Raw genomic sequence first — 27,293 nt, forward strand, 5'->3', positions numbered from 1 at the left:
TCATCAGTTATAACAAATATACCACATTAATGTAAGATGTTAATGAGAAAATGGTGAACAGGGGAAAGAGCCGGGTATATGGGAACTCTTTGTAGTACACTTTCTGCTTAATTTTCTGTAAACCTCTTCTAAAGATAAAAATCTATTAATTTAAACACACACGCATACACACCAACATTATAACAAAGACCAGAAAGGGAGGAGCATTCTCTGGGCTTTAATTTTCATTAGGTACAGCTCCACTTAGTAGTTAAAAGTATAGCTTGTTGCACCCAGCTAACTCTTAGGGAATGGTGGATCGGCTTTCTCTTCTCATGAAGGAGCTGAGCCTTGTCCTTCACACAGGCAAGGAGGGGATGTCAGGGTCCCAGCCAGAGTGGAATGTGTCCAGGAATGTGATTCATGTTTTAAGGTCAAATGTACAACTTTGTGCCCTCAGAATAGTGGCCATTTTGAGAGAGCTAGAGACCCTCTGATCCTGTGCCTACCAGTCCTTCTCAGCTCAGCCCCAAGTACTCCCACCAAAGATGGCCTGGAAAAATAACAATATCTTTTAATCTGCATTTCTTTGTATAAAGAAACTCTGGAATGATAAACTTACAAATGCAGTAGGAACTGGATAGATGGGAAGCAGGGTAGGAATGAGACTCTTCATAATATATACCTTTCGTTATATTATTTTTACTTTTTGAACCATACTTGTTCAGATTTTAAGTAATCAAAATGAATACTTATTAGCACCTGTTATTTAAACTTGAAAAAAAGGCAACAACTTTTTTTTTAATGTTACTTATTTTTAGAGCGAGAGAGCTGGTGCACACATGTGCGTGGGGGAGAGGAGAGGGAGAGAGAATCCCTAGCTGGCTCCACACTGTCAGCACAGAGCCAGATACAGGGCTTGATCTCACGAACTGTGAAATCGTGACCTGAGCCAAAACTGAGTCAGATGCTTAACCAACTGAGCTACCCAGGTGCCCCCCCAAAAAGACAACTTCTGTTAACCCAACTTAATAGGATTTTCAAGTAACATTTCAGTAGAGTAAAGGCAACTATTTTTATGGGGGTTAAAAGGAGCCTGAGCATTTTCCCTGGGTTTTTATAGTTTCTTACTGCCTCTACGAATCCACAGTTTGCCTAGAAGCTTCAAGTTGTTTGTCTTAAACAGTTCCTTAAGACTGTGATGCTGGAGTGTGAGGAAGCATGGGATAAATTACAAGTAGGGACAAAGAGAGCTTTTTTACCAGATCATTTTATAATTTGGGGACTCAGTAGATGCTTGTATCTTTGAGATGTGTCTTTCTAATGATATGGAATTCTTTCCTTTTCCATTGTTGTCCTAGACTAAATTTATTCCAAACAATGTTTCCTTCTTACCTGATATAAGGAACTTTAAATTGGTCCATATGGGATTTTTAGCTGCCTAGAAAGTGTGGACACCTGGTTATTTTGTTCTTTTAGGAATGTTTTAAATCTTTGTTCTGCCATAGACACCTGATGTACTCCACATACACTTATCAATAATTGAGGTTTCTAAAACAGGGATGCTCAGAGAAAAGAACAAGGAAACAGAATGCAGAGTTGTGAGGTAGTTCATGGTAGTTTGTCACTCATAAGTAGTTTAAAAGGATTTTCTAGCAAATTCTGATCTCACATAAATCAGACACTGCTTTTGGAAATTCATTGGACCAAAATAGAGATTGCTTGTGTTCCAATTATTGGGGATCTTATATCAATATAGAGGAAAATGTTCTGGTAAGTGATGCTTGGCATTATTTTCCCATGTCTTGTTATAATAATGAAGGAGCACAATGGAACGTTGGATGTATCTGCCTTCTGAGGATTCTGTATCCTGAAAGGTGGAATGGACAACAGGCAAACAGAAGGAGAGAATGAAATGTCAGAATGCAGAGGGCACTGATAACTTTAGTTTTAAGCAGGGTAGGATTAGGGGTACAAACTAGATTAATTTCCACAAGTACATCCTTTATAGCCCAGATCAACTGGAAAGAAAATATATACAAAATTGGGAACGTAAGGTCTTTTGCTTTTAATTTTCCCTCCTTGGAGTCTATTTTTGTGACTTGGATAAAAGGTCCTTTTTATTCTCACAAAAGCCATTGAACTTAAGCCTTCTGTCAACCTTCTCTGTGGTTCGTCTTTGTATTTTGTGTTAGAAATAATCTCTAGAGTCAATGTAGATAATTTTTGGTCAGTAAAAGTAGATCTTTTTGAGATGGTTGCTGTGTAGCCTTGAATGTAAATTCTAGGACTTGGGACTTAAACTTCCCTGTTTTGAAGTTACCTGTAGTAGAGTTACTCAGATCATGGTGGTCACAGAGGAGGCAGAAAGGCAGTACACAGATTAAGTGGTCTCAACATTTCTTTAATACTTAATCTAAGAGCCAAGGATTTATTTAGGGATATTTATAGATTTAGCTGAAAATATGTAATGTATTTCCTGAGTGTGAGTACATTGATATTAAAGTTTACCTTTTTAAGACCACGAATTTTAACTACTCTTTTTGAATGCTAAAAATGATTGCCACATTTATCTTCTAGTATGTAAGTTGTTGCCTAAGGCACATTTAAATTTGAGAACCTACATGAATCAACATTCCTGTGTATTTTTAACATCGTTTGAAGATTTGGCACAAGTTTGTTTCTTCTTAATGAATAACTGCTTCTTAGGGTAATAACAAGGAATTTATTAAAATATATAGCACTGAAGCATTTCTTTAGAATGTAAGTTCAAACTGGGGAGGTGTAGGATGAGTAGAGTTTTATATTAAGTTGGAAATTTTGATTTGGTGTTCATAGTAATGTGTAAATTAGATTATTTTCACCCATTTCCTAACTTTGTTCTGAGTTTAGAGATGTTAATGGGTTTATTGTGAATTGGCACCTCGCGAATGTATAATCTTTTATCACATCAGGTTTATGTTGTCTGTGTTCCTTTAAGGAGCCACCTTGAGACAGTGATATTAATTAGGCTGGTGTCAGTCTAGAAGTAATTTTCATGTGGTGCATTAGAGAAAAATTGAGTATTCTGATACAGCAGTAAAAATGCTGGCCTGGAATTCAGGATACTGGGGTCCCATGTGCCAGTAACTAACTTAGTGACCTTAGATGAGTTATTTACCTTCTTGGATCTCATTTTCCTATTTTGTAAGATGCAGGTATTAAATTACATAGGCTCAAGGACCACTTCAGTACTAACGTTCTAAGACTCTCTGATTCTGAAATTGTTAGTAATGCCTACTACGAAGCAGAAGTAATCAATTTTCTTTTATTCCTTAAGTTCTTTATTTCCCATAGATTTGTTAATACCTAATTAAAATTCAGAAGGTTTTGATTTATTTAGTAGCATACTATCTATGCTAAGATGCAGTGCTTGCTTGTTTTCAAAGAAATAAAAGTATATTTCCTGATTCTATGTTCATTATTAAAGAGTTGAGGGAAAAATGTATAAAGAAAATAAAAATCATCTCCAAATTTTCTCTATTTTTATATATATGCATATACATACATATGTACCTGTATGTATGTCATATCCATTGTATGTTTGTGCCCTTTTTTCCACTTAAGATTAAAAAGTGAGGGGCGCCTGGGTGGCGCAGTCGGTTGGGCGTCCGACTTCAGCCAGGTCACGATCTCGCGGTCCGTGAGTTCGAGCCCCGCGTCGGCTCTGGGCTGATGGCTCAGAGCCTGGAGCCTGTTTCCCATTCTGTGTCTCCCTCTCTCTCTCTGCCCCTCTCCCGTTCATGCTCTGTCTCTCTCTGTCCCAAAAATAAATAAATGTTGGAAAAAAAAATTAAAAAAAAAAAAGTGAATATTTCCCAATTATTACAAACATTTTAATAGTATCATCCGAAAACATTGTATGATTATTATATATTGCCTCTGTTCCTCTCTTCATCCTTTCATTTTTTTAAATTTTTATTTAACTTTTAGTTAAAATATACAGTACAATATTGGTTTCAGAAGTAGAATTCAGTAATTCACACTTATATACAACACCCAGCGCTCATCACAACAAGTGCCCTCTTTAATACCCATCACTCATTTAGCCCATCCCCCAATAGTTAAGAGTCTCAGGGTTCCTGGGTGGCTCAGTCAGTTAAGTGTCCGACTTTGGCTCAGGTCATGATCTCATGGTTTGTGGGTTCAAGCCCTGCGTGGGGCTCTGTGCTGACAGCTCGGAGCCTGGAGCCTGCTTTGGATTCTTTGTCTTCCTCTGTCTCTGCCCCTCCCCCACTTGTGTGCACACGTACACTCTCTCTTAAAAATAAGCATTAAAATTTTTTTTCTTTAAATTCTCCTGTAGTTTGTTTCCCTCTCCTCTTCTCCCCCATCTTCCCATATGTTCATCTGTTATGTTTTTCATCCTCACCTTTAAAAAAATATTCTTTCCATTTGTTAGTTTTGAAATTGTTTTAAATGTTTATTTTTGAGAGAGAAAGAGAGAGCACGCACGAGCAAGTGGGAAAGGGGCAGAGAGAGAGGGAGACACAGAATCTAGAGCAGGCTCCAGGCTCCAAGCTGTCAGCACAGAGCCCCAAGTGGGGCTTGAACCCACAAATCGTGAAATCATGACCTGAGCCAAAGTTGGACACTTAACCGACTGAGCCACCCAAGTGACCCTCTATTTGTTAGTTTTCAAAGCAATATATTGGTATCCTAGCGTTCTCCTAAAGGTGAAAGTGATGTTTTTAAAATTTTTAATTCAACCTTTTGGCCAGAACCTCCATCTTTCAGTAATTTGCCAAAATGACCAACACAAGGGAAAGAGGAGAGGTACTCGCTATATGTTCTGTAGGCCTTTTAGAAAACATGGAATTGTTCCTTTGGAAGCATACATGTGAATCTACAAGAAAGGTGATATTGTGGATATCAAGGGAATGGGCACTGTTCAAAAAGGAATGTCCCACAAATGTTACCGTGGCAAAACTGGAAGAGTCTACAATGTTACCCACCATGCTGTTGGCATTGTTGTAAACAAACAAGTTAAGGGCAAGATTCTTGCTAAGAGAATTCTTGTAAGTATTAAGCATATTAAGCACTCAAAGACCTGAGACAGCTTCCTGAAGCGTGTGAAGGAAAACGATCAGAAAAAGAAGAAAGTCAAGGAGAAGGGTACTTGGGTTCAACTGAAGCGCCAGCCTGCCCCACCCAGAGATGCACATTTTGTGAGAACCAGTGGAAAGGAGCCTGAGCTGCTGGAGCTCATTCCCTATGAATTCATAGCATAATAAATGTAAAAAAAACAAGAACAAAAACCTCAAGACTATGTAAATAAATAAATAAATAAATAAATAAATAAATAAATAAAATAAAACTTTTATTCGAACTTTACCTCTGCCCCTTCCTTCCCTGCCCCACCCTGCCTTCATCGCTCTATTGTCTCCTCACACACACTTCTGTGCCCCCTCTTGAACCTCTCTCCCACCTTCCCCAACTGCTAGCTGTTATTCCCTCACCTGCATTCCATTTGCTTTTTCTCTGCTGGCTCTTTCTCTTAGCTCATAAATATGCTGTAACTTGATGATCTTTAAAAACCTCTTGATGTATGTTCCCTTCTAATTTTTTGAAAGAATAGACTGGTTGTTCCCACTTCGTTACCTCTGTTCTCTTATCTGTTGTGATCTCTTTTCTGCCCTCAGTTCTTTCAAATACTGACCATTAAGCTCACCAGTATCCTTCTGATTGCAAGATATTGCAGCCACTCTTGAGGCCTTGTCTTATGGGGCCTGTCTCCTCGCACATGCTGTTCAGGTTTTCATTTTAAAAGTAACTGTTTAGGGGCGCCTGGGTGGCTCAGTCATTTTAGTGTCCAACTTCAGCTCAGGTCATGATCTTATGATCCATGGGTTCGAGCCCCACATCGGGCTCTGTGCTGACAGCTCAGAGCCTGGAGCCTGTTTCAGATTCTGTGTCTCCCTCTTTCTCTGCCCCTTCCCCACTTGTACTCTGTCTCTCCTCAAAAATAAAAATAAACATTAAAATTTTTTTTAAAACTAACTTTATTTTCAGAAATATTTTTAAAAATTTAGAAGCAAATAAGTCACTATTAATAGTTTTATTTTACATTATTCTTGACATTCTCTTATCCCTTTATTTCCAAGAAACAATTTTCTCCTGTTGTATTTTTTTGTCTTCCTGTCCCTCAGGTTATTTGGTAAACTTCTTCCTTCACCTGTCCTTTAAATAGTGGTGTTCTCCAATTCTGCCCTTGGCTTTATAGTCGTCTTAGCTTTACACCTTCTCTTTGGATATTTTCATGATGACCTTTTTGAAAGAAGGTACACATATGCACATGTACATACATACCCTCATAGAGTAAAATGTACACATGCCTATAGTTTCAAACTCTATAATTTCAGAGCCTGTAATTGGCACAATAAGTAATTCTTTACTCATTTGTCTTCTCTAGAATTAACCACTGGGTTATCCTTCTAAAGAGATTATTTGCATCTGCTAGTACATATGTATTTGTAATTTTACTTAAATATTCTTTTCGAAGTATTTTAATACAAATGGCAGTCTACTCTTTTTTTTTTTTAAGTTTATTTATTTTGAGAGAGCGTAAGCAGGGGAGGGGCAGAGAGAAAGAGAGTCCCAAGCACACTCTGTGCTGTCAGCACAGAGCCCAAAGTAGGGCTCAAACTCAAGAACTGTGAGATCATGACCTGAGGCAAAATCAAGAGTCAGATGCTTAACTGACTGAGCCACCCAGGCGCCCCCAGTAGTATATTCTTCATACTTAATTGCATTTTTTCCACCTAACGATATGTAGGGGATCATTTAATGTCAGTATTTGGAGATCTGTTACATTCATTTTAGTGGTTACATAGCATTAAAAAAATTTTTCTATCCCCCTTCCCCCCTACTGCACATTTTATTTTAGAAGAATTCAAATTTACAGAAATATTTAAAAAACAGTACAATTAGCACCCACCTGTATACCTACCTACCCTTTTTTCTGTTTCTTTCCTGAATCATTTGAAAGTAAAATTATAGGTATTGTGATAGTTTATTTCAAAATTATTCAGTATGTATGCCTTACAGGCTAGGAATTCTATAGATTCACAATACCTTTATTACATCAAAGATTTTTAAGGTCAATGCAGTATTATCTATTATTAAGTTCATATTCAAATTTCTACAACTGATTCCAAATATCTTTATAGTGTTTTTTTTCTCTCTCCAGCTAGGAGCCAATCAAGAATTAAGATTTATACTTGATTGTCATAGGCCTTTCATTTAACAACTGTCTAAATAGATGACTAACCTAAGATCTCTAGATCCAACCCTTTACTGAAGCTGACTTAAATATCTATGACATATATTTATTTGGTTGTCACATTGACACCTCCAAAATAGCATGTCCAAAACAAATTCCGTGTAAGGGGCACCTGGGTGGCTCAGTCGGTCGAGCGTTTGACTTCGGCTCACATCATGATCTCACAGTTCCTGGGTTTGAGCCCCGTGTCAGGCTCTGTGATGACAGCCTAGAGCCTGGAGCCTGCCTCAGATTCTGTGTCTCCCTGTCTCTGCCTCTCACATGCTAATGCTCTTGTCTATCTCTCTATCTTTCTCTCTCTCTCAAAAATAAAGATAAAAATTTATTTAAAAATTAAAAGCAAACTCAGTGTTTTCTGTTCTCAAACCTACTTTTCCTCCTATAGTCCCACCTTATTGAATGGTATCATTTAAATGTTGCCTTAACGAGAAGACATGAAGTCATCCTAGGCTCTTCCTTCCTTGAGACTGTATGTGCTACCCTCTTTGCCTGGAATTCTTTCCCTATTTTGTCTACCTTTCCACTAGTTCATTCTTAATCAAGACCCAGATTAAGCGTTACTTCCTTGAGCAAACCTTTTCTGACCCTTTTTTTACTCCAGGCAGAATTAGATCTATCTCCAGTAGGCTCCCCTTGTATCCTGTACACACATTTATCCCATCAGTTCTTACTTTGAGTGTGAATTGTTGGTTGATGTACCTGCCTTCTTGATTAGAAAGTAGGCTCCTTGAGTTCATATGGACTTAATTTTGTCTTCTATCCTGGGTGTAGTAATACAGTGCCTGGCTCATAAGTGTTTAATGAATATTTATTGAATGGAAGAATAGGTTTATAGGTAGTCTTCTCTTTAGCAAGTAAAAATAAAGATTTTTTAAAGCTTAACTTTACCTGGAATGCATTTGTTGAATTCCTACTACGTGCAGTTTCATGCAAGTAGTAAGACTGATTTTCTGCCTTGAAGAGAGGTTAAGGTGACAGGATTGGAGGGTGGGCAAAATGGATAAAGGGGGGTCAAGAAGTACAACCTTCCAGTTATAAAATAAATCTTGGGGATATAATGTTAACATGGTGATTACAGTCAGCAATTTTGGGTTGTATATTGAAAATAGCTAAGAGTAAATCTTAAAAAGTTCTCATCACAAGAGAAAAAATTTTGTAACTTTGAATGGTAACAGATGATAACTAGATTTATTATGGTGATCATTTTGCAGTGTACACAACTATAGAATTATTACATTGTGCACCTGAAACTAATATAATGTTATATATGTCAATAATATATCAATTAAAAAGAAAAGAAAGGTTTGCGTCTACTTGAGAAGGTAAGACCAGTATACTACAGGGTTAAACAATACTAGAAAGGGGCATCTAGGTGGCTCAGTCAGTTAATCGACCAAGTCTTGATTTTGGCTCAGGTCACAATCTTAGGGTTTGTGAGATCGAGCCTGGCTTTGGGCTCTGCACTGACAGCATGGAGCCTGCTTGGGATTTTGTCTCCCTCTCTCTCTGCCCCTCCCTCATGTACTTGTTGCTCTCTCTCTCAAAATATTTTTTTAAAAAAATACTAGAAGGTAACCTAATTACCTGATAAATGATGCAGACAGGAACCTCAGGGAGAGAGAAGTTGGTGAATGTTTTTTGAGGACCTACTGTGTGCCAGTTACAGTTCTATGTCTTTGTAAATGTTATTTAATGTCTACAGCTTTTATTTTTGAAAAAAGGAAATTGAAGTTTGCTAAATAGTCCAAGGCCATACAGATAGTAAGTAAAGATTTGAACCTAGGTCTGACTGACTCCAGAAACATGCTCTTAAGTGTTCCAAAGGCAGTTAAGAGAGCTATAAAGTGATATTGTAAATTGAGGGAAAAATAATATCCAATTGTAGGATCATTAAATTAATGGTATATCCCCACAGTGAAAGGTTATATAATTGCTACAAATCATGTGGTTGAGGAATATTTAGTATTTTGAGAAAGTGTTTGTGATATAATGTGTAGTACTAAAAAGCAATACATAAAAGCATGATTCAGTTTTTTTAAACGTACATATATTTTTGTGCAGAAAAGATTGGAAGGAAGTACATGGAACAGTTAGTGGTAATCCTCCCAGAGTTCTGGTACTATAGGATGTATGAATTTCTTCTTTGTAACAGTCCATTTTCTAAATTCTGTACAGTGAACATATGCTTTTATAATCAGAAAAAAAGATCATTTAAAAAGTAAAGCATTAAGAAAAAAGAAGTTAAAGTCTTAGAATTATTAAATTTAGAAATGTTTAGTGTTGACCTTCCATGCCTCTGAAGGCCTGGAAGAACTGGCCTAAGCATCCCAGACAGATTAATGTTCCTATTTTAAGATCATCTCACCAGGATAAGCCACTGTCCCTCTGCCTTCCTGTCAGTTCTGTTGCCCAGTAGCAAATGGAAAAGGAGTTTTCTTTGTATATTATTTCATGAAGACAAGGTCATGAGAGAAATTCCCATGTCTTGTGAAAATTTTCATTGTATAAAGATCCTTTTTTAAAATAAGGGCAAAATTCAATGCTCCTGCCTGGGCTTTATGCTTTACTTCATAAAAACACTGAAAGAAATTAAATATACTTAAGAGAAATTAAAAGAGAATAGAAAAACTTGGGTTTCCTATTAGTTTTCCGTCAGTTTTCTTTGAAAAGAATCATTCTATGCATGATGTATCTCTGTTCATCCTCTGGGTGGCTATTTTTCTAGCAGAGCGTGTCTGACTGTCCTCATTGGGATTTAGCACACTCTAGTGGACAGTAACTTTTCAGTTTTGTTGGGCGTTTTTTCAAAATCATGTCAGATTATTTTATTGGATGATTCAGTGATATGCTTACTAGATAGTTAAGTTTGTCAATATTTATTCGAGTCAAGTAGTGATCCAAGTGAGCAGGACTGACTTTATAGGCCACTGGGGTGTTGTACATTTTTATGTTTTTTTCAGTAGAGAGAAGAGAGGCTTTTTACCTTATGTGGAAACTTTCCCATTGGCTTTTATCTTTTCTCGGGTTGATTGAGAAAAGAGGCAGAGCTGAAATAAAAGCATTTGTTTAGGATCTCAGAAGTGCAACTTGGGGAGCACAGATTTGGGTAGCAACTCATATTGTGTTCCTTTAGGGTACAAAAATCCAGGGTTTAAACAAGACAAAAAGGAATGGGTTTCTTTTGTTGTTGTTTACAAATTATTTTGTCTGGTGTTGGCAGCAGAAAACTAATCTTGTCTGAATATAATTGATTGCTGGGTCTCTCTCTAAGCAAAGTCTCTCACTATAGCAAATTGCAGGTGTTTGGGCAGAGGCCTAAGAATATTTGTAGTTTGGCCCAGCTCAAAGTTCGTGGTTTTATCTGGTCATCTCCTTAATGGGCTCCGGCTCCATTTAAAAAATCCCTTGGCATGAATGATTCCATTTCATTTCACCTTTCCCATGGGTAAGATGAAATTGATGGACCAAGACATAGAGAAACACTGGTAGTCTTTCTGTACCTCACATTCCTTGGGACTTTTAGGACTCTTGAAAATTTTTATATAACTCTTTGGGAAAAATTCGACCATTTGTGCACAAACATGGTTGTAGCCTATCCTGATAGATTACTCTTGGAAATGGACTTCCACCAAAAAAAGTAATTTTTAATTTTGTTTTTGCAGAGTGATGGTGAAGATTTTAATTACATTGTTGCATTTTTCCTTGGAACAGCAGCCTGCCTTTACCAGGTAGGGTCTCTTCAATGTTTAAGAAACACTTTCCTGTTATTGTTTGTTTCAGTATCAATTATAATAATTGCTTGTGCACTTTAAATAAATAAAAATAATGTCTGAATTCTTTGCCTCTCTTTTAGTTTGAACCTGTTAGCTTTGTGACCTACATCTCCATTTTGAATGTAGTTAGATCCCAGTGAACTTAATGTTAACTCCCTCCTGTGCCTGGTTTTCGTGGTACCATGTCTTCTGCCTGTGGTGATAAAGGCTACTTCTAGATTTTTTTTGGGTGATTTATTACTCAGCTTCAGGCTCTGCTTATACTTCAGCATGAGAATTTTGTACTTTTGGGAAAGTCTTTGAACAGGGAACAACAAAAGCAGGATTTTAGGATATTTAATTCAGTAGTGAGGAATAGGGTGGGTTGCCAGAGCGGAGAAATTGGAAGAAAGGAAATTAGTTGGAAGTTGATTCCATTAGTTCAGGCAGAAGGCAATGAGAGTGTAAATTCTGGTAATGCTGGTAGGAATGGAGGATGAGGGAAGGACATTGAGGAGGAAGACTCCTAGGACTTGAAGACAGGATAGATATGAGACTTAAGGAGCACGGAGTTTTTGCAGCTGGTAATACGGAGATGGGTACTCGCATTTCTAAGAGAGGAAGCACAGATTCGTAGGGAAAGGAGGGGTAGCCATGCCAGTTACCCAAACTTGGGAGTGTCTTTGCTGAAACACGGTAGAGCAAGCAAGACCTTTTGACCTAACTTTTATAAGTGACAAATTTCTCTGGCTTACATAGAAAAAATGTTAGAAAGCTTCGCTTTGGGACTGAAAATATAAGGCTACCTAAAACTCAGTAGAAGTCTCTAGTGAAATACTTTGAATATATGCATTTGACTTTATGTAAAGATGGATTAAAAATTTTAGTTTCAGGGGCACCTGAGTGGCTCAGTCAGTTGAGCATCTGACTTTGGCTCAGGTCATGATCTCTCAGTTTGTGAGTTCGAGCCCTGCATTGGGCTTGCTGCTGTCAGCACAGAGCTTGTTTCAGATCCTCTGTCCCCCTTTCTCTCGCTCAACAAAAAAGTAAACGTTTATTAAAAATATTTTTTTAGTTTCAGGTGGTCCTCTTTTTTAAACTCCTCAAATTTTTCTGAATTACTTGTATTTAGAAATTTTCTATCTAGTTTGACAGATTTAATTATAATGAACGACATTTCATGCAGGAAATGTGAAAACTTGCATTTGTTAATGTCACAAGTGCTTTAATTTTATGAAATATTCTTGGGTAGATTTTTTAAAACTTTAATCTCTGCTATCACACAGACGATATTATCTCCTTTTTGAAGATGAGAAATTTGAGGCCGTTTGAGTCCTATCTGGAAATCACATGGCCAGTGAGTGCTGGAGTCAGGACTTAAGTCTAGGTCTTCTGATTTTAAATATTGTATTCATTCCACTATCTTAGGCTGTCTATAAGCAAAATTCTATATTTGTATAATTTTTTATGCTATAAAATTACAATTTTATAATCTTTATATGCATTATTTCATATTCTAAAATAATGTGAGGTAAATGTTAACTTTAAAATAATTTCATGAGTAATTCTTGTAAAATGTACTTTTGGCTGTTTTGCCTTAATGAAATAATTTTAAATACTAATAATAACAAAATGTATTGAGCTCTTATGTGTGCCAATAAGCCCTTTACATTCCTTGTACCATTAAGTCCTCACAGAACGTCCCACACTAAAGTTACCATTGCCATTTTTCAGTGAGGTCCAGATGTTCCTATAGATGGTTAGTGACTCGAACTCCAGTCTTGGGCCTCCCAAGCAGTGGTGTTGCTCGTAGAGGCGCACCTCTGCCACATTCTTCAGAATAGCTGAAAAGAGTTCTAAGGGGAGCACTGTTGCTCAGCTGTTCTTTTACTGGAGAGAAATTAAACAAATTCATGCTTTAAAAAAGAAAAGCAGAAAGCCAATTTTCTTCTCACTGACAGACAGGAAGCTGCATGCTTTCCACATATGCTGAGCAGAGTGATAATAATGCTGGTTTTTTCCAGAGTAAAACATGTGATTATCTGTTACCGTATAACATGCTCCATCTGCTGGTGTCAGGATTTTTTTTAATCCTCGTTAGATCAGACCTGAATGGCTACCAGGCTGTGGGGACTTCTGGATGCACAGAGCTCAACAAGATAGGAGTCATCTTGCTAGGGAACATTTGAAATAGTTTATCAAAGGACCTAGAAACTAGAGACTGTTCTTTTTTCCCCCTCAGTGCTTTACCTTGAAAACTTTCAGACTTCCAGAAAAGCTGAAAGACTGGTACACTTAGAGCCACCACTTAATAACATTTTGCAGCACTTCTTCTGTCTCACTCTCTTTTTGTACGTGTGTGCGCATAGTGTGTATGTTAGTTGTTTATACAGTAAGTTGCAGACAAATACGTTGAGTATAAAGTTGGTTTCCTTATTAAACTTTTTATTTTGAGATCATTATAATTGTTGTAAGAGAGATATATAATCTTTACCTGGCTTCCCCTAGTAGTACCAGCTTATACAACTATAATACATTATCACAACCAGGATGTGCGTGTCAGCACAGTGAACATGTAGAATATTCTTATCACCACAAAGACCCCTTAGGTTGCCCTTTTATAGCCACATCCACTTCCCTCCGGCCTCTTAATCTCTGGCAACCACTAATGTGTTCTCCATTTCTATAATTTTCTCATTTTAAGCAGTGTTCTATAAAGGGAACCATATAGGTTGTAACCTTTTGTGATTGTTATTTTTTTACTCCTCATAATTCTTTGGAGATTTTTCCAGGTTGTTGCATATATCAATGTTTTGTTCCTTTTTGTTGCTGAATGGTATGGTGTGGTGGCACCACAGTTTATTTTAATCATTCATCCATTGAAGGGCATCTGGACTGTTTCCAATTTGGGGCTATTATAAATCTGCTGTGAGCATTCATTTATAGGTTTCTGTGTGAAGATGAAGGCTCATTTCTCTGAGATAAATGCAGAGGAGTGCAGTTGCTAGGTCTTAGAGTAGTTGCATGCTTAGTTTTATTGAGACAAACTGTATTCCAGAGTGGCATACCCTCCAGCATTGTGTGAATGCTCCCATTTCTCTGCATCCTTTCCAGCATTTGTTGTTATCACTGCTATTCTGGTCGGTGTGTAGTGATCCCTCGTATTGATTTTAACTTGCATTTACCCTGGTGGCTAATGATGTTGAACATGGTTTCTTGCACTTATTTGTTATCTGTGTGTCCTCTTGGGTAAAATGTCTTTTCATGTCTTTTGCCTCTTTTCTAATTGGGTTGTTTGTTTTTTACTGTCCAGTTTGAGAGTTCTTTGTATATTCTAGACATTAGTCCCATGTCAGAAATGTTATTTGCAAGTATCTTATCCCAGTCTGTACCTTGTGTTTTCATCCTCTTAGCCAGGTCTTTTGCAGAGCAAAAGTTTTTAATTTTGCTAAAGTTCATTTTATCAGTTTTTTCCTTTATGGAAAATGCTTGAGGTTTCAGGTCTAAGAACTTTTTTTTTTTTTTCTTTTCACTGAAGTAGAAGTTGACGGGTAGTGTTACATTAGTTTCAGGTGTACACCATAGAGGTTGAACAAGTTTACATGCTATGCAGTGTAGCTACCGTCTGTCACCACTCACTATTATAATTCCATTGATTCAAGAACTCTTTGCCTACCCCTAGACTCTGAAGGTTTTCTCCTTTCTTTTCTTGTGAAAGTTTCATAGTGTTATATTTTACATTTAAGTTCATGATCCATTATTAATTAAATTTGGTATAAGGTTGTATAAAATATGAGACTTAGATGATTAGATTGCAAGGGTTTTTTGTGTGTTTTTAGTTATGGGGATTTTTTTGCTTGTGGATGAATGGCCAGTTGCTCCATTTGTTGAAAAAGCTATCTTTTTCCTCCACTGAATTGCTTTTGCATCTTTGTGAAACATCATCAGTCAGGCATATTTGTGTGAACCTGCTTCTGTGCTTAGTATTCTGTTTCATTGATCTTTGTGTCAGTCTCTGTGCCAGTACCACATAGTTTTGATTACTGTGGCTATATAATCTGTATTAAGTTCCATTTTCTTAGTACTTACAGGGTTATTCAAATTATTTTTAGATGAATTATGATAGTTTGTATTTTATGAGGAAGTGGTCTATTTCATCTTCTCAAATTTATGTGTGTAGAGTTGGTTATAGTATTTCCGTACTATCCTTTTGGTGTCTGTAGGATCTGTAGTGATATTCTCTGTTTCATTCCTCATGTTGGTAATTTGGATCTTCTCTTTTTCTCTAGCAGTCTTGTTAATTTCATTGATCTTTTCAAAGAACCTGCTCTTTGTTTTGTTGTTTTTTTTCCGATATTCGATTTTATTGATTTCTTCTCTTTTATTATTTCCTCCTTCAAGCTTGCTTTGGTTTACTTGGCTCTTTGTCTAGGTTCTTGAGATGGGAGCTTAAATAATTGATTTGAGAATTTTCTCTTTTGCAATATATACATTTAGTGTTATAACTTTCCCTCTTTGAGCACTTTATTATCTGTGTTTCATAAATTTTGATATGTTGCCTTTTTTCCATTTTTTGTTTTTTTTAAATTTTTATTTTTATTTTTTTCAAGTTTTTATTAAATTCCAGTTAACAGAGTGTAATGTTAGTTTCAGGTGTAGAATTTAGTGATTTAATCACTTACAGCACTCAGTGCTCATCACAAGTACCCTCTTTAATACCCATCACCTGTTTAACACATCCTCCCACCCACTTCCCCTCCAGAACCTGCAGTTTGTCCTGTATAGTAAGAGTCTTTCTCCTGGTTAGCTTTTCTCTTTTCCCTCCCTGTGTTCGTCTGTTTCTTTTTTTTTTTTAATTCCATATATGAGTGAACTCAAATGGCATTTGTTTCTTTCTGACTTATTTCATTCTTTTTTATTGCTGAGTAATATTCCACTGTATGTATACACCACATTTTCTTTATCCATTCATCAGTCAATGGATATTTGGGTTCTTCCATAATTTGGCTGATACATTGCATTTTTATTTTCATTTAATTCAATGTATTTTAATTATTTTTTCCTTGTGCCTTCCTCTTTGACCTATGGATTATTTAGAATTTTGTCTTGCTTTTGTTTTGCTTCCAAGAGTTTGGAGATTTTTCAGTTTTTTTCTATTATTTATTTCTAGTTTGATTCCACTGTGGTTGGAAAACACTCTGTGTGACTTTCGTTCTTTTAAATTTGTTGAAATTTGTTCTATGGCTCAGAATATGGTCTGTCTTGGTATATGTCCCATGGGCACTTAAACAGAATGTGTTTTCTACTATAACTAAGTAAATGCTTTATAGTTCTCAGGTAGATCATGATGGTCGATGGTATTCAGCTTTTCTGTATCCTTGTTGATTTTCTATCTAGTTCTATCAGTTGAGAGAGAAGTATTGAAGTTTTCAGTTATAATTGTGAATTGGTGTATTTCTCATTTCAGTTCTATCAGTTTTTGCTTTGCCTATTTTGTAGCTCTGTTGTTTGGTTCATACACATTTAGTATTGTTGCCTTCTTGGTGGATTGATCCATTTATCATTATATGTTATATCATTATATAATATAAAAATATATATAATATATGATGATATATCCCGCTCTAGCCCTTTTTTGAAATAATTTTATATTTATCTGATAGTAATACAGCCATTCATGCTTTCTTTTGATTAATGTTTGCATATAATATATCCTTCTCCATCTTTTTACTTTCATCTTGCCTACATTATTTGAAGTGAGTGGCTGGTAGACAGATTAAAAACTGTTTCTAAATCTGCTCTGCAAATCTCGGTTTTTTTAATTGTATTTAGGCCATTACATTTAATATAATTATTGATATATTAGGGCTTAAGTTTGCCATCTTATTTTTTGTTTTCTGTTTTTCATTTTTCTGTTTTCTTTTTCCTGCCTTCCTGTGGGTTATGTGAATGTTTTTGTAGAACTCCATTTTGATTTATCTGTAGTGGTTTTGAGTTTATCTCTTTGCATAGCTTGTAAATGGTTGCCCTAGGTATTACATTACACATACTTAGCAGTTTTTTGGTGTTGTCATTTTACTAGTTCAAGTGAAACACAGAAATTGTATCTCCTTTTATGTCTCTTTGTCCCCTGTCTATTTATAATTTGTCTTGAATATTTCCTCTACATACATTTAGAACCACATCAGACAGTGTTATTAATTTTTACTTCGGCCATCAAACCTAATTTAGAAATCTCAGGAGGAGAGGGAGAACCTATTACATTTATCTATATTTTTGCTGACGGTGCTTTTTGCTTTCCCAGTGTTCCAGGGTTTTTTCTTTTAGTGTTTCCTTTCTGCTTCGAGAACTTCCTTAAGTCATTCTTTTCGAGTTCCTCTTTAAGTGCCAAATTCTCTTAGTCTTTCACCTGGGAATGTCTATATTTCTCTTCCCACAATATACTTATTAATTACAAAGGGGAAGATACTAACTTCACAGTGGAGAAACCTGTTAGACCCCATCTTACCAAGAGGTCAAAATTAACATCACCAATTATAAGATACATTGCACATCACCTCTGTGGTATTCTTGCCCAAACTACGTATCCTCAGTTCAGTCTTGAGACAATATCAGGCAAAATAAAATTAAGGGACATTCTACAAAATAACTTTCTACAAAATAATTGATACTCTTTAGATTGTCAAGGTTATGAAAAACAAAGACTTGAAGAGCTATAACAGATTTGAAGAGATAGGACAGCTGAATGCAGTAGGGAATACTGGATTGAATTGGACCAGAAAAAGGGCCCTAGTGGGACAACTGGCAAAATTCCAATAAAGTCTATAGGTTAGTCTACAGTATTTTATCAGTGTTAATTTTCTGGTTTGATCACTGTACTGTGGTTATGCAAGAGGATACCATTAAAGGGAACAGGCTAAATGAAGGCTATACAAGAACTTACTGTTTTTACAACTCTTCTCTAAGACTAAAATTATTTCAAAAGGAAAAATTATTTTTCCAACATTTTTTACACAATGCAAATCACTCAAATAAAATAATGCTTCCAGTTCATTTTGCTTGGATATCCGTCTTCTTTTTAAGTAACGCAAAGTCCTGATTTGTGTAAGAACAGATTTAACAGAGCATTTCCATATTCTTTGTGCATTGTTGCAAACACCTTAAAGCCCTTCCTATACTGAAGCCTGGATACAATTTCACACAAAGACCTGTGCTTCTTTCTTAAGACTTTGTAATCACATATGATTCTATATTTAACAGATTGTGAATTTTAGATCTCGTCTAGAAAACAGTTTATTCAGTCAGATTTTTATTGAGCAATTACTATGTGCCAGGCACTGTTCTGGCCACTGGAGATAAATGAGGGAACAAGACAATCAAAAATCTCTCCTCTCATGAATATAGATAACAAACAAAACAAGCATGTTTTTAAAGTGTGTTTATAGTTACATTGTGGAGAAAAATAAAGCAGGAAAAGGTGAATACCTGGATTTGGGGGTTGGGAGAGTAGTTTCTTTACTATATTTTCGAAAATAGCAATCATCATATGCTCTGTCCCCTTTTCAGTCTTTTATTTTAAGGCATAACTATTTGATATTTTATATCCTCTATCTAATCTCTTATATATATATAATCTTTCTTTCTACACTAGAATGTAAGCTCCATGTGAGCAAGGGCTTTATTTGGTTACTTGAAACTAGAGAACAATGCCTAACTTGTAGCAGGACCTCAATAAGCATCTGTTGAATGAATTCTAGCTCAAACGTTCACTCAGATCCTCTACCTTGCTTAGTTCCTTGCACTTAATGGGGGATCAGTAAGTATTTGTTGATTTCATTAATATGCAGATTCAGGTTATATAAGAGTCCATTTTGCTATAGTTTGGTTGAGTTTTTTGTACTTTTCTGGGATGACCATGAGAGATGGAATCCCCTTAGACCTTGAGAATGCTTCAGAGTTGCCTGTCCCCTTGAGGAATGTGTTCAGGCTGTGTGCAAGGGAGTTATTCACTTGTAACTCCATTTTACATGTGATATAAAATGTATCTTTTGACAAATGAAAAACATAAAAGGAAAAATCTGTTTTCTTTTCAAGCTGTACAGCTTTCACAGCGAATGTCTTAAAGATGTTACATTATCTTATCTGTAGATGAATAATCCCCTCATATTTTACTCTCTGGCCTGTTAATATTTTATAGTGGAAGCATCTGTTTCTTTTCTTGTAACCCTAATCATCTTTCATTTTATATTTTGAACAGTGTTATTTACTTGTCTACTACACCGGCTGGCGGAATGTCAAATCTTTCTTGACTTTTGGTTTAATCTGTCTGTGCAACATGTATCTCTATGAACTGCGCAACCTCTGGCAGCTTTTCTTTCACGTGACCGTGGGAGCGTTTGTTACACTACAGATCTGGCTAAGGCAAGCCCAGGGCAAGGCTCCTGATTATGATGTCTGACACCATCCTTCAGACATACTGCCTTGGCTTCTGGGGAAAAAGGAGGGAGTATATTTAACTGCCACTGTGATGAAGAAACTGTTCACCACAATCAAGAAGCTCTGCTTTCTTTTTCTCCAGCTATCCTTTTTGTTTCAAGTCAGCATGGCATGCCTGGGAGCATACAGTACCTGTTAGGCAAACTCTTCATATTAGCCGTGAGATTGTTATTCAGAGGAAGAGACTTCTCTCTCCAGGGCCATGACAGTGGAAGAACAGTCAGATGCCATTGGAAGACTTGGCCAGCAGTCCTGAATCCTTCTGAAGAGTTCAATCAAAAATGTATGTGGTACATGCTCTGAGGACCGAGTGGGAACTCTATGACCTGGGTTCGCCTTTGTGAGGCATGAGTATAGCCCAAATAAAAAGATGCCACAAAGTTTATATTTAAAACAACTTGCTAAATATCAGATTATTTGCACATTTAAGGTACCATGAGTTTATGAAGTCTAGGATGGTGTGGAATTGGTTCTTTTCGTCTTATATTTTTGCTTGAATCTAAACTCTGGAAATCACTTGATGTATGAGAAAGCTGTTATGAGTGCATCTTTCGAACATCACAAGTATGGAAAACACAGTAACCTATGTTCCCTTTCTAGACCATGTTTGTAGTTTCTTTTGAAATCACTTTTTAAAAATGTGGTTTGTTAAATTATAACCATTGTTTCCCAAACTTCAATCACTTAAGTATTATATATAAGTATTATTTCTTAATATTATCTTTAAATTTTAAAATATTGTAAAAACAAACTAATCTCTACTCCAAGAGGAAAACCGGCATCAATTTACCATGAATAAAGGGTAACAACAAAATAAAATTAAAACAAGAAATGTTATTAAATTCTAACTAGATACTAATGTCTGCTAAGGCGTTGAATCCAAGAAGCCTGCTGTGTGTTGCAGTGAGAGAGATGTTACCCAGCACCAAAATGGGGCTCTCTCTGTGGGATTATGAGAAGAATGAAAGAGAATTGTAAAGGGAATGACATTCTCACTGTGATTCTGCATTATTTAGCTCTGTGTTGTATACCACCTAAAATCCTCCTGTGTGCTACCAACGGTGTGGGTCCGGAACACTGAACTTGTACTAAGAGAATCAGAAGGTAACTTCTCCCAGCAACTCTTATTATTTTATGGCTTTGAGGAGTTCTGCACCTAATTTCTTAGAGAACTCGTTTGTTTTTTGATAACGTTATAAAGATTGTTCAAGAGGTTATGAATTAATAATATAGGAAGCACAATTTGATTCCATTAGCAAAAATCTACATCTCTACTGGTTTTGCAAGTTATCTTCATTAATGATTTTCTTTTGTTTTTAGAGAAAAGATTCCAAACAAGGAATACATAAGGAATACGAATTTAAAATTTGATATCCAGAAAACAGTGGACCCATTACATATAACTCATGTTACTGGGCATATTTATTAAGCAGAAGAAATAGTCCAGAGGGGTAAAGTCATTGAACTACCATGTTTGTTTGAACCTGTATATGTAGGCATGCCTGCAACTGTAAAATCTTGCTAGCTAGAACTTTTTGCTGCACTCCCTTTTTAGGAGAATGAGGCAAAAGGAAGACAATAAGCTTGTAATGTCAGGGATTTATTTAAAACCGGAAACTCCAGTTCACTTCAGTTTTCTGCCTCTAACAAAACTGCAGAGAAATTATATATATTCTGAGAGCTGCCCCAAGATATACCACATGATCCTGACTCATCAAAATAAAACTGTTTGGCATTTTGTACTTTTGAGCCAGGAGAGTGAAGTGGTTCAGTGTGGAAAGATTTTTCTGAACTAACTGTTAAAACAAGAGGAGTTCTCTTGTAAATAGCCAATTAACCAAGAAGTTGGAGCATTCTGGTTAATTGTGATTTTGCTATATATTGATACTTAATAGCTCTCTTACCAGTTTGGTTCACTTTGGTTTTCCTTTATCATTGAATTATTGAATTATGGTGTTTGGTGTTTTGGATCAGTCAGCAAAGACACTTGAAAACTCACCAGCTGTTTAATTTGTTTTTTTTGCTTTTGTTTTGTTTTTTTCTATTTTTGGATAATGGGATGTTTACATATTAATGTAAAAACTGAAAACAGGTATAAATAATGTTTTATGTATAGAAACGCTTTTTTTTTCATTATTTGGTATCTGCATCGCTGAGTGTTTATATAACTTCTCTGCCCTTTCGTGTTGTTGCCAAAGAAACTGTGAATTTGGAATGAAAAATTTTTACCGTGAGTATAAAGTTTTTAAGCTCATTAGGCTTCTAATGTGTATGATAGTAATACCGCACTGTTACTTCTAAGAGCAGTTCCGCATTTATCTAATCATAATGAGTTTTGTCATGGAGGCTGAGAATTAGTTGTCCTTTTGTTATGAAGGAGGAAACTGAGGTAATCAGATGTTAATGACTTATGTAGGGTTACAGAGCTAAGCACATACAACTCCTAATCCCTTAGCCTTGGGGCCCTGCCTCCCCAGAGTGGGGACTGATGAAGATAACTAGGGTTGCACTCAGGAAGTAGATCTGTTCTTGGTAAAATCAGGGATTTGGGAACTTAATGAGCTCAGGCCTGCTAGTGTCAAATATAGGTGTGTATTAAGGTGACTCTGAAATACTGCTTTTTTATTAAGGTGTTCCAAAAGTAATTACAATATTTGCTTACAATATTTGCTTGGTCTGTATTTGAAATGTATTTATACCTAGCCCATTTCCCAAAAACAGTTGAAGCACCCCATACCAAAAAAAGACAAATACAACAGCAGTAACTATGAACAGAAAGGAAGAAACACAAGATGTTGAAGCACCCCATACCAAAAAAAGACAAATACAACAGCAGTAACTATGAACAGAAAGGAAGAAACACAAGATCAGTGAAAATGGAAGGTGAACATGTTGCTGTTACCAAGTGTGAAATTTGACTTTTGAACTCCCTGGAAATCGTGGCTAGGAGGGAAACAAGTTTCCCGTCGCTAGCTCTGTCTGTAAGAGTATACCAGTTCCTCAGGGAAGACATCTTCCTGAGGGATTTTGGTAAAGAGGTTCACACTTGGGGGTCCTGTGAAATGCTAAAATGAACAAAATCCTCAATGGTTTTAGCCGCTTGCATATTAATGATTGTGCCTTGATCCTTGACTTGTACCAGCTTTCAGAGGCGTTCATTTAAGGAGTTTCAGTGTGGTTAATAGAGGATTTTGTTGGCATGAGGAAGAATTCTTCTCCTAAGCTAAAAATAGGTACGTGTTAAAGCTTGAAAATCCATTTGAGACAAATGCCTAGAGACATAGACCTTTACCTAATTCTGTCATTTTATAATTCATATAAAGTTAATGTGCTGCCCCTGGATTAGCACATTTATTTTGTATTAAATGTGGTCTTTTTCACAGTGGAATCTAGTCTGGAGAAATGACTGGTTCCGTTTCTGTTAGGCGGTGTCCGGATTTGTCAAGGCTCCACAGACCAGGTTTGTCATATGAGCTTTAACCTCCGTGTCATGTACATGCTTCCTGTTGAGTTTAGCCACCCACCAAAACGGGAGTTGCTTGGCTTTATTCCCAAAGTTTTACAAAGTAACCTATGGGGCTCCACTCTGAGCTGTTGGATTTCCAAGAGACACAGCAAAATGTGTGTGCGTGTGTGTGCACACTTGTGATGTTATTTTAACAGACTTTTAGTTTATTTTAAAAGAGCTGTCATGAAATATATAGTAAAACAACAAATAAATTGCACTTGACCTTGAATAAAGCAGGGGTTAGGGGCACCAACCCCTCCCCAGTGCAGTCAAAAATCCATGTGTAACTACTTTTCTAATAGCTTACAGCTGATCAGAAGCCTTACTGATAACATAAGCAGTCAATTAACACATATTTTATATGTTCTATGTATTATATACTCTATTCTTATAGTAAAAATCTTAAGATCATAAAGAAGAGAAAATACATTTATAGTACTGTAATTCTAAAAAAGTCCACATGTCAGAGTGCCTGGGTGGCTCAGTTGGTTGAGGTTCCAACTCTTGATCTCAACTCAGCTTGATCTCAGGGCTGTGAGTTCAAGCCCTGCATTGGGCTCGGTGTTGGACATGCAGCCTACTTAAAAGTCCACATGTAAATGGCCCCACACAGCGGAAACTTGTATTGTTCAAGTATCAAGTGTATTTCAAAGGCAGCCACCATTCAGATCAAATTGAACACTTAACCTTTACCACAAATTATAGGTAATTCTTCAGGGCTGCCATCTTTGTCTGTGGTCAAGCCTTCTTTGTATTTTCCTACTTTATCATCTCTAAGGAAATGCTGTAGTAAAATCAACCTGATTTTTTAATTTTGATTGGCTTTAGTAATATGCTACTTAAAAGTTAAACACCTTCAACTCCAAGGGTTATGAATCAGCTTGTGTGTAAAGGCTGTGTTGGCTGAGAATTTACCTCTTCTAGTCTTAATCGGTTAGGGTTATAAATGTCTGATCATCTTCATCAATGCTCTGAGGCTGCTGTTGAATGCTGGCTTATTTTAGCATATTTCAGCTTATATTTCTGAGCGGTGAACTTTTCAAAGAGAAGCAGTGTCTGTGGCTGCCACTCTTGTAACATCTTCTTTGAGTGGCCAAGTTTTCTGGGTTACTCAATTTCACAAGATGAAGTCACAGTGTTGAACATACTGTTGAATGCACTCAGTGGTTGGAAGCCACGTGGCTTGTATCCTCCTTGCTTGTGAACAGGGAGTGCAGTTGACATGTGTGTACATGTTTTCTTCTGCATTGGCAGTGCCCGTATATAATAAGTAGTCTTAGCACAATCGGAGGCTGTAGGAAACTCCAGGAGAGAACAGGCTTAATTTTCAAAGAGTTCCTGAAATCAGTACCCTAGCCTTATGAATTGTTCCTGCTATTTCCTTGGTAACAAATGGTATTTTCAGCCCCACCTCACCCACAGTTCATATTTGCCCCTTTTCCCTGCATCCCACAGCACAGCAGTGCAAGTGTCACTGAACGGAAGCATATTCAGGCTCCATCTGAGAGTAGGAAACAGGACTCCAAACTTTTGTTTCCCATTTGGTCCTGGTGGCCCTCTGCAGCTCTGCCTTCATTGTTTGCCTCCTTCATGCCAGTGCTTTTCTGTGAGGCTTCGGCTCTCCATGACCTTGCCAACAATATTTGGCCTTCTACTTGGAATTCTTCCAGTGCCTGGGACTAATGATAAGAATTCTTAGCACCTTTTGTGGGCCAGGGCTAGGTCCTCCTACATGGTTAATCCTTAGGGCAGCCTGGGGGATGGAAGGCACTATCTCATATTCGCTTGAGGAAACAGACTTACATTCAAACCTGAGATTCAGGCTTAAGTGATTCAAAAGTTGGTGTTCATTTTTCTGTGCCACAGAATCTCAGAAAGAATACTCCTTGTATGTTACTGACAACCACTGGGCCTTTACTGTTCTAGCAGCAGTGAGAACAGACAAAGCTGACATGGAGGGAAACGGTACTGTGTACAATAAGGATGTCATCCTTACAGAAAGCCTTTCTGTAAGCTTTCTTTTTATAGACGGAGTACCCGAGGCCTAAAGAGGTTAAGTCACTTGACCTCAGTCAATCTTGCCACCAATCTTGGTGGCACCAAGATTTCAGTCCAGATCAGTCTTACTCAGAACTCATGCATGCTCTTAAGCACCATGTAATATTAAGCTAGACAACATGGAAATATGTTGAAATACATAAGGAATATATGTTGGAATGTGTATCCAAGTAATCTACATTTTAAAAGTTTTATATAAGTAATCTCTGTACCCAACATGGGGCTCGAACTCATGGCCTTGAGATCAAGAGTCACATGCTCTATGGACTGAGCCAGCCAGGCACCCCTCTGCATTACCTTTTTAATAAAAGGGATTGGTCAGTGCTAACTTCTGCAATGTGGCTATCCAAGACTGAGCAAAATGGTTTCCTGAAATTCCTGTATGTAGAACAGTGACATGGGGACATGTGGATGCAAGGGGTATGGTGAAACTTAAATGAGCCTTAGGTTTTAGGGCAAGAGCTATACAGTCTGATCTTTGTATTAAGTCTAATGATTCTTAACATAGAATGTTAAAGCTTCACTGGTGATTCATTTGTTACAAACATTTACTTTTTCTAATTGAAGGACAGAATTGGTTCTCTGATATAATTTTATGGAAATTCTGCTTTAAGTGATTCTTGTATCTGAAAACACTAAACAAAAGAAATAGAACATAACTATTTACAATATTGAATAGTGATTATGAACTTGGACTCAGATTCTCTGGCTCTCTTCTACTGGCATTGTGACCTCAGCAAGTCACATAACCTCTCTGCCTCCATTTCCTTATCTGTAAAATGGGGATAATAGTACCTTGGGCAAAGTGTTGCTGTATTAAATGAGTCCATATATAGAGAGTACTTAGAACAGCACCTGGCACACTGAGTGCTAGGACAGCACGGTATGTCTTGTTGTGGTCCGTCTTGTTGGTGTTGCTATTACTTTCAAGGTAATAAGTCTTTTATGTTGCAAATGTCCCTAAATATAAGTCATTGTACAAAGTTTTTCAGAGATCGGCAGCTAAGAGAGGATCCTGTTGAAATGTCTAGAAGGCATGTTGCCTGCCCTGGCAAGCTCTTGTGTGCAGATCTCTGGGCAGGGCAGTGGGGATGCATTCAAGGACAGGAGAAGGGAATGGAGACACATGCTTGCCAAGTGCTGCTGTACATCAGGTGCTTTCGGTATAGAAGGTTATGTGAACCTAACAATATCCATCTGAGGTAAGTGACTAGGATCAGTTGTTTGTTGTCACACAGTCTGGAAATGGTAGACTGTGCTTTCCAGGACCCCACAGTCTCCCAGGTACTGGAGTGCTGTCAAAGGGGGAACGTGCCTCTGGGAACGTCATGTTGTCCAATGTGGCCCTAGCACTGTGGCCCCATCATTGTTTGCTTTGAATGCTCTGATCTAGTGGGTACTCTTGAATGGTGGCCACCCTCGTGCCCACTACTTTGTAGGGGCCTCCACGAGTGTGCATGTGCGTGAGGTCTGTGCATTGATGGGAAGCAAGGGTTGGCAGGATGCAGCCAGCAGCCTCTAAACCATAATATAGAAATAGCATATAGGTGCTGGGGATGTGATGCTCAGGGCACTCTTAAAAAGTGCAAATGCAACATGGCTCTTAAAGGATTAGTCTGATACAAAATGCCGTCCTCTGCTCCCCACCCCCCAGAAAAATCCCACATGAACCAGGAAGTGCCACTCTAGCTAACTGACAAAGTCAAAGCACAGAAGCAAATTTTGCAAAATTGGAAAATAGAGATGCTGACAAACCAGAGATTCCAGGCAGGTCTAAATTAGAAATTGGCTGAGGGGGAGAAAAAGTGATGAGGCCCCTAATGGATTCCAATGAGAATTCTTTAATTCACAGTCCTAATAGACCAGCAGTAGGCAAGGGACCTTGGGGATGAATATGTGCTCACCAAGTGAGGGGGTGGCTCAGTTTTGTTCACTAGAAACAGATGTGTGGGTGAGGTTTAAAGCTAGCAAGCCAGTTGGGACAGGGTGCCTACTTTACCCTCAGCCCTAGACAATCCTCTTCCTTCTTGTGTTTTACCTTCATCCCATCTTCTGGACCTTCTGCTGGGTCTGTGAACCGAGACTGATCACCTGGCCCTCAGCACTGTATGGATCAGGGCCCTTGGTAGGAAAGGACTCTGGCCACACTGCCAATGCGTATGGCTGCTGCTACTTCTGC

The 27,293-nt window shown here is 37.3% G+C and overlaps 1 protein-coding gene and 1 pseudogene across 1 annotated transcript in view; both read left to right on the top strand.

The window, feature by feature from the left end:
* The window catches only part of SEC22A (SEC22 homolog A, vesicle trafficking protein), a 75,995-nt gene extending 53,781 nt beyond the window's left edge, over positions 1-22,214 (top strand). Inside the window, 2 exon segments of the mRNA XM_019448595.1 lie at positions 10,963-11,028; positions 19,310-22,214. Of these exon segments, the coding sequence (XP_019304140.1) occupies positions 10,963-11,028; positions 19,310-19,510 (267 nt within the window). The 3' untranslated portion in view covers positions 19,511-22,214.
* LOC109266492 (60S ribosomal protein L21-like) lies at positions 4,550-5,276 on the top strand (annotated as a pseudogene).
* Positions 22,215-27,293: the final 5,079 nt, after the last annotated feature.

The sequence above is a fragment of the Panthera pardus genome, unplaced genomic scaffold (assembly GCF_024362965.1).
Source record: "Panthera pardus isolate Hobbes unplaced genomic scaffold, ASM2436296v1 HiC_scaffold_16, whole genome shotgun sequence".
In the NCBI taxonomy this organism is placed as follows: Eukaryota; Metazoa; Chordata; class Mammalia; order Carnivora; family Felidae; genus Panthera; species Panthera pardus.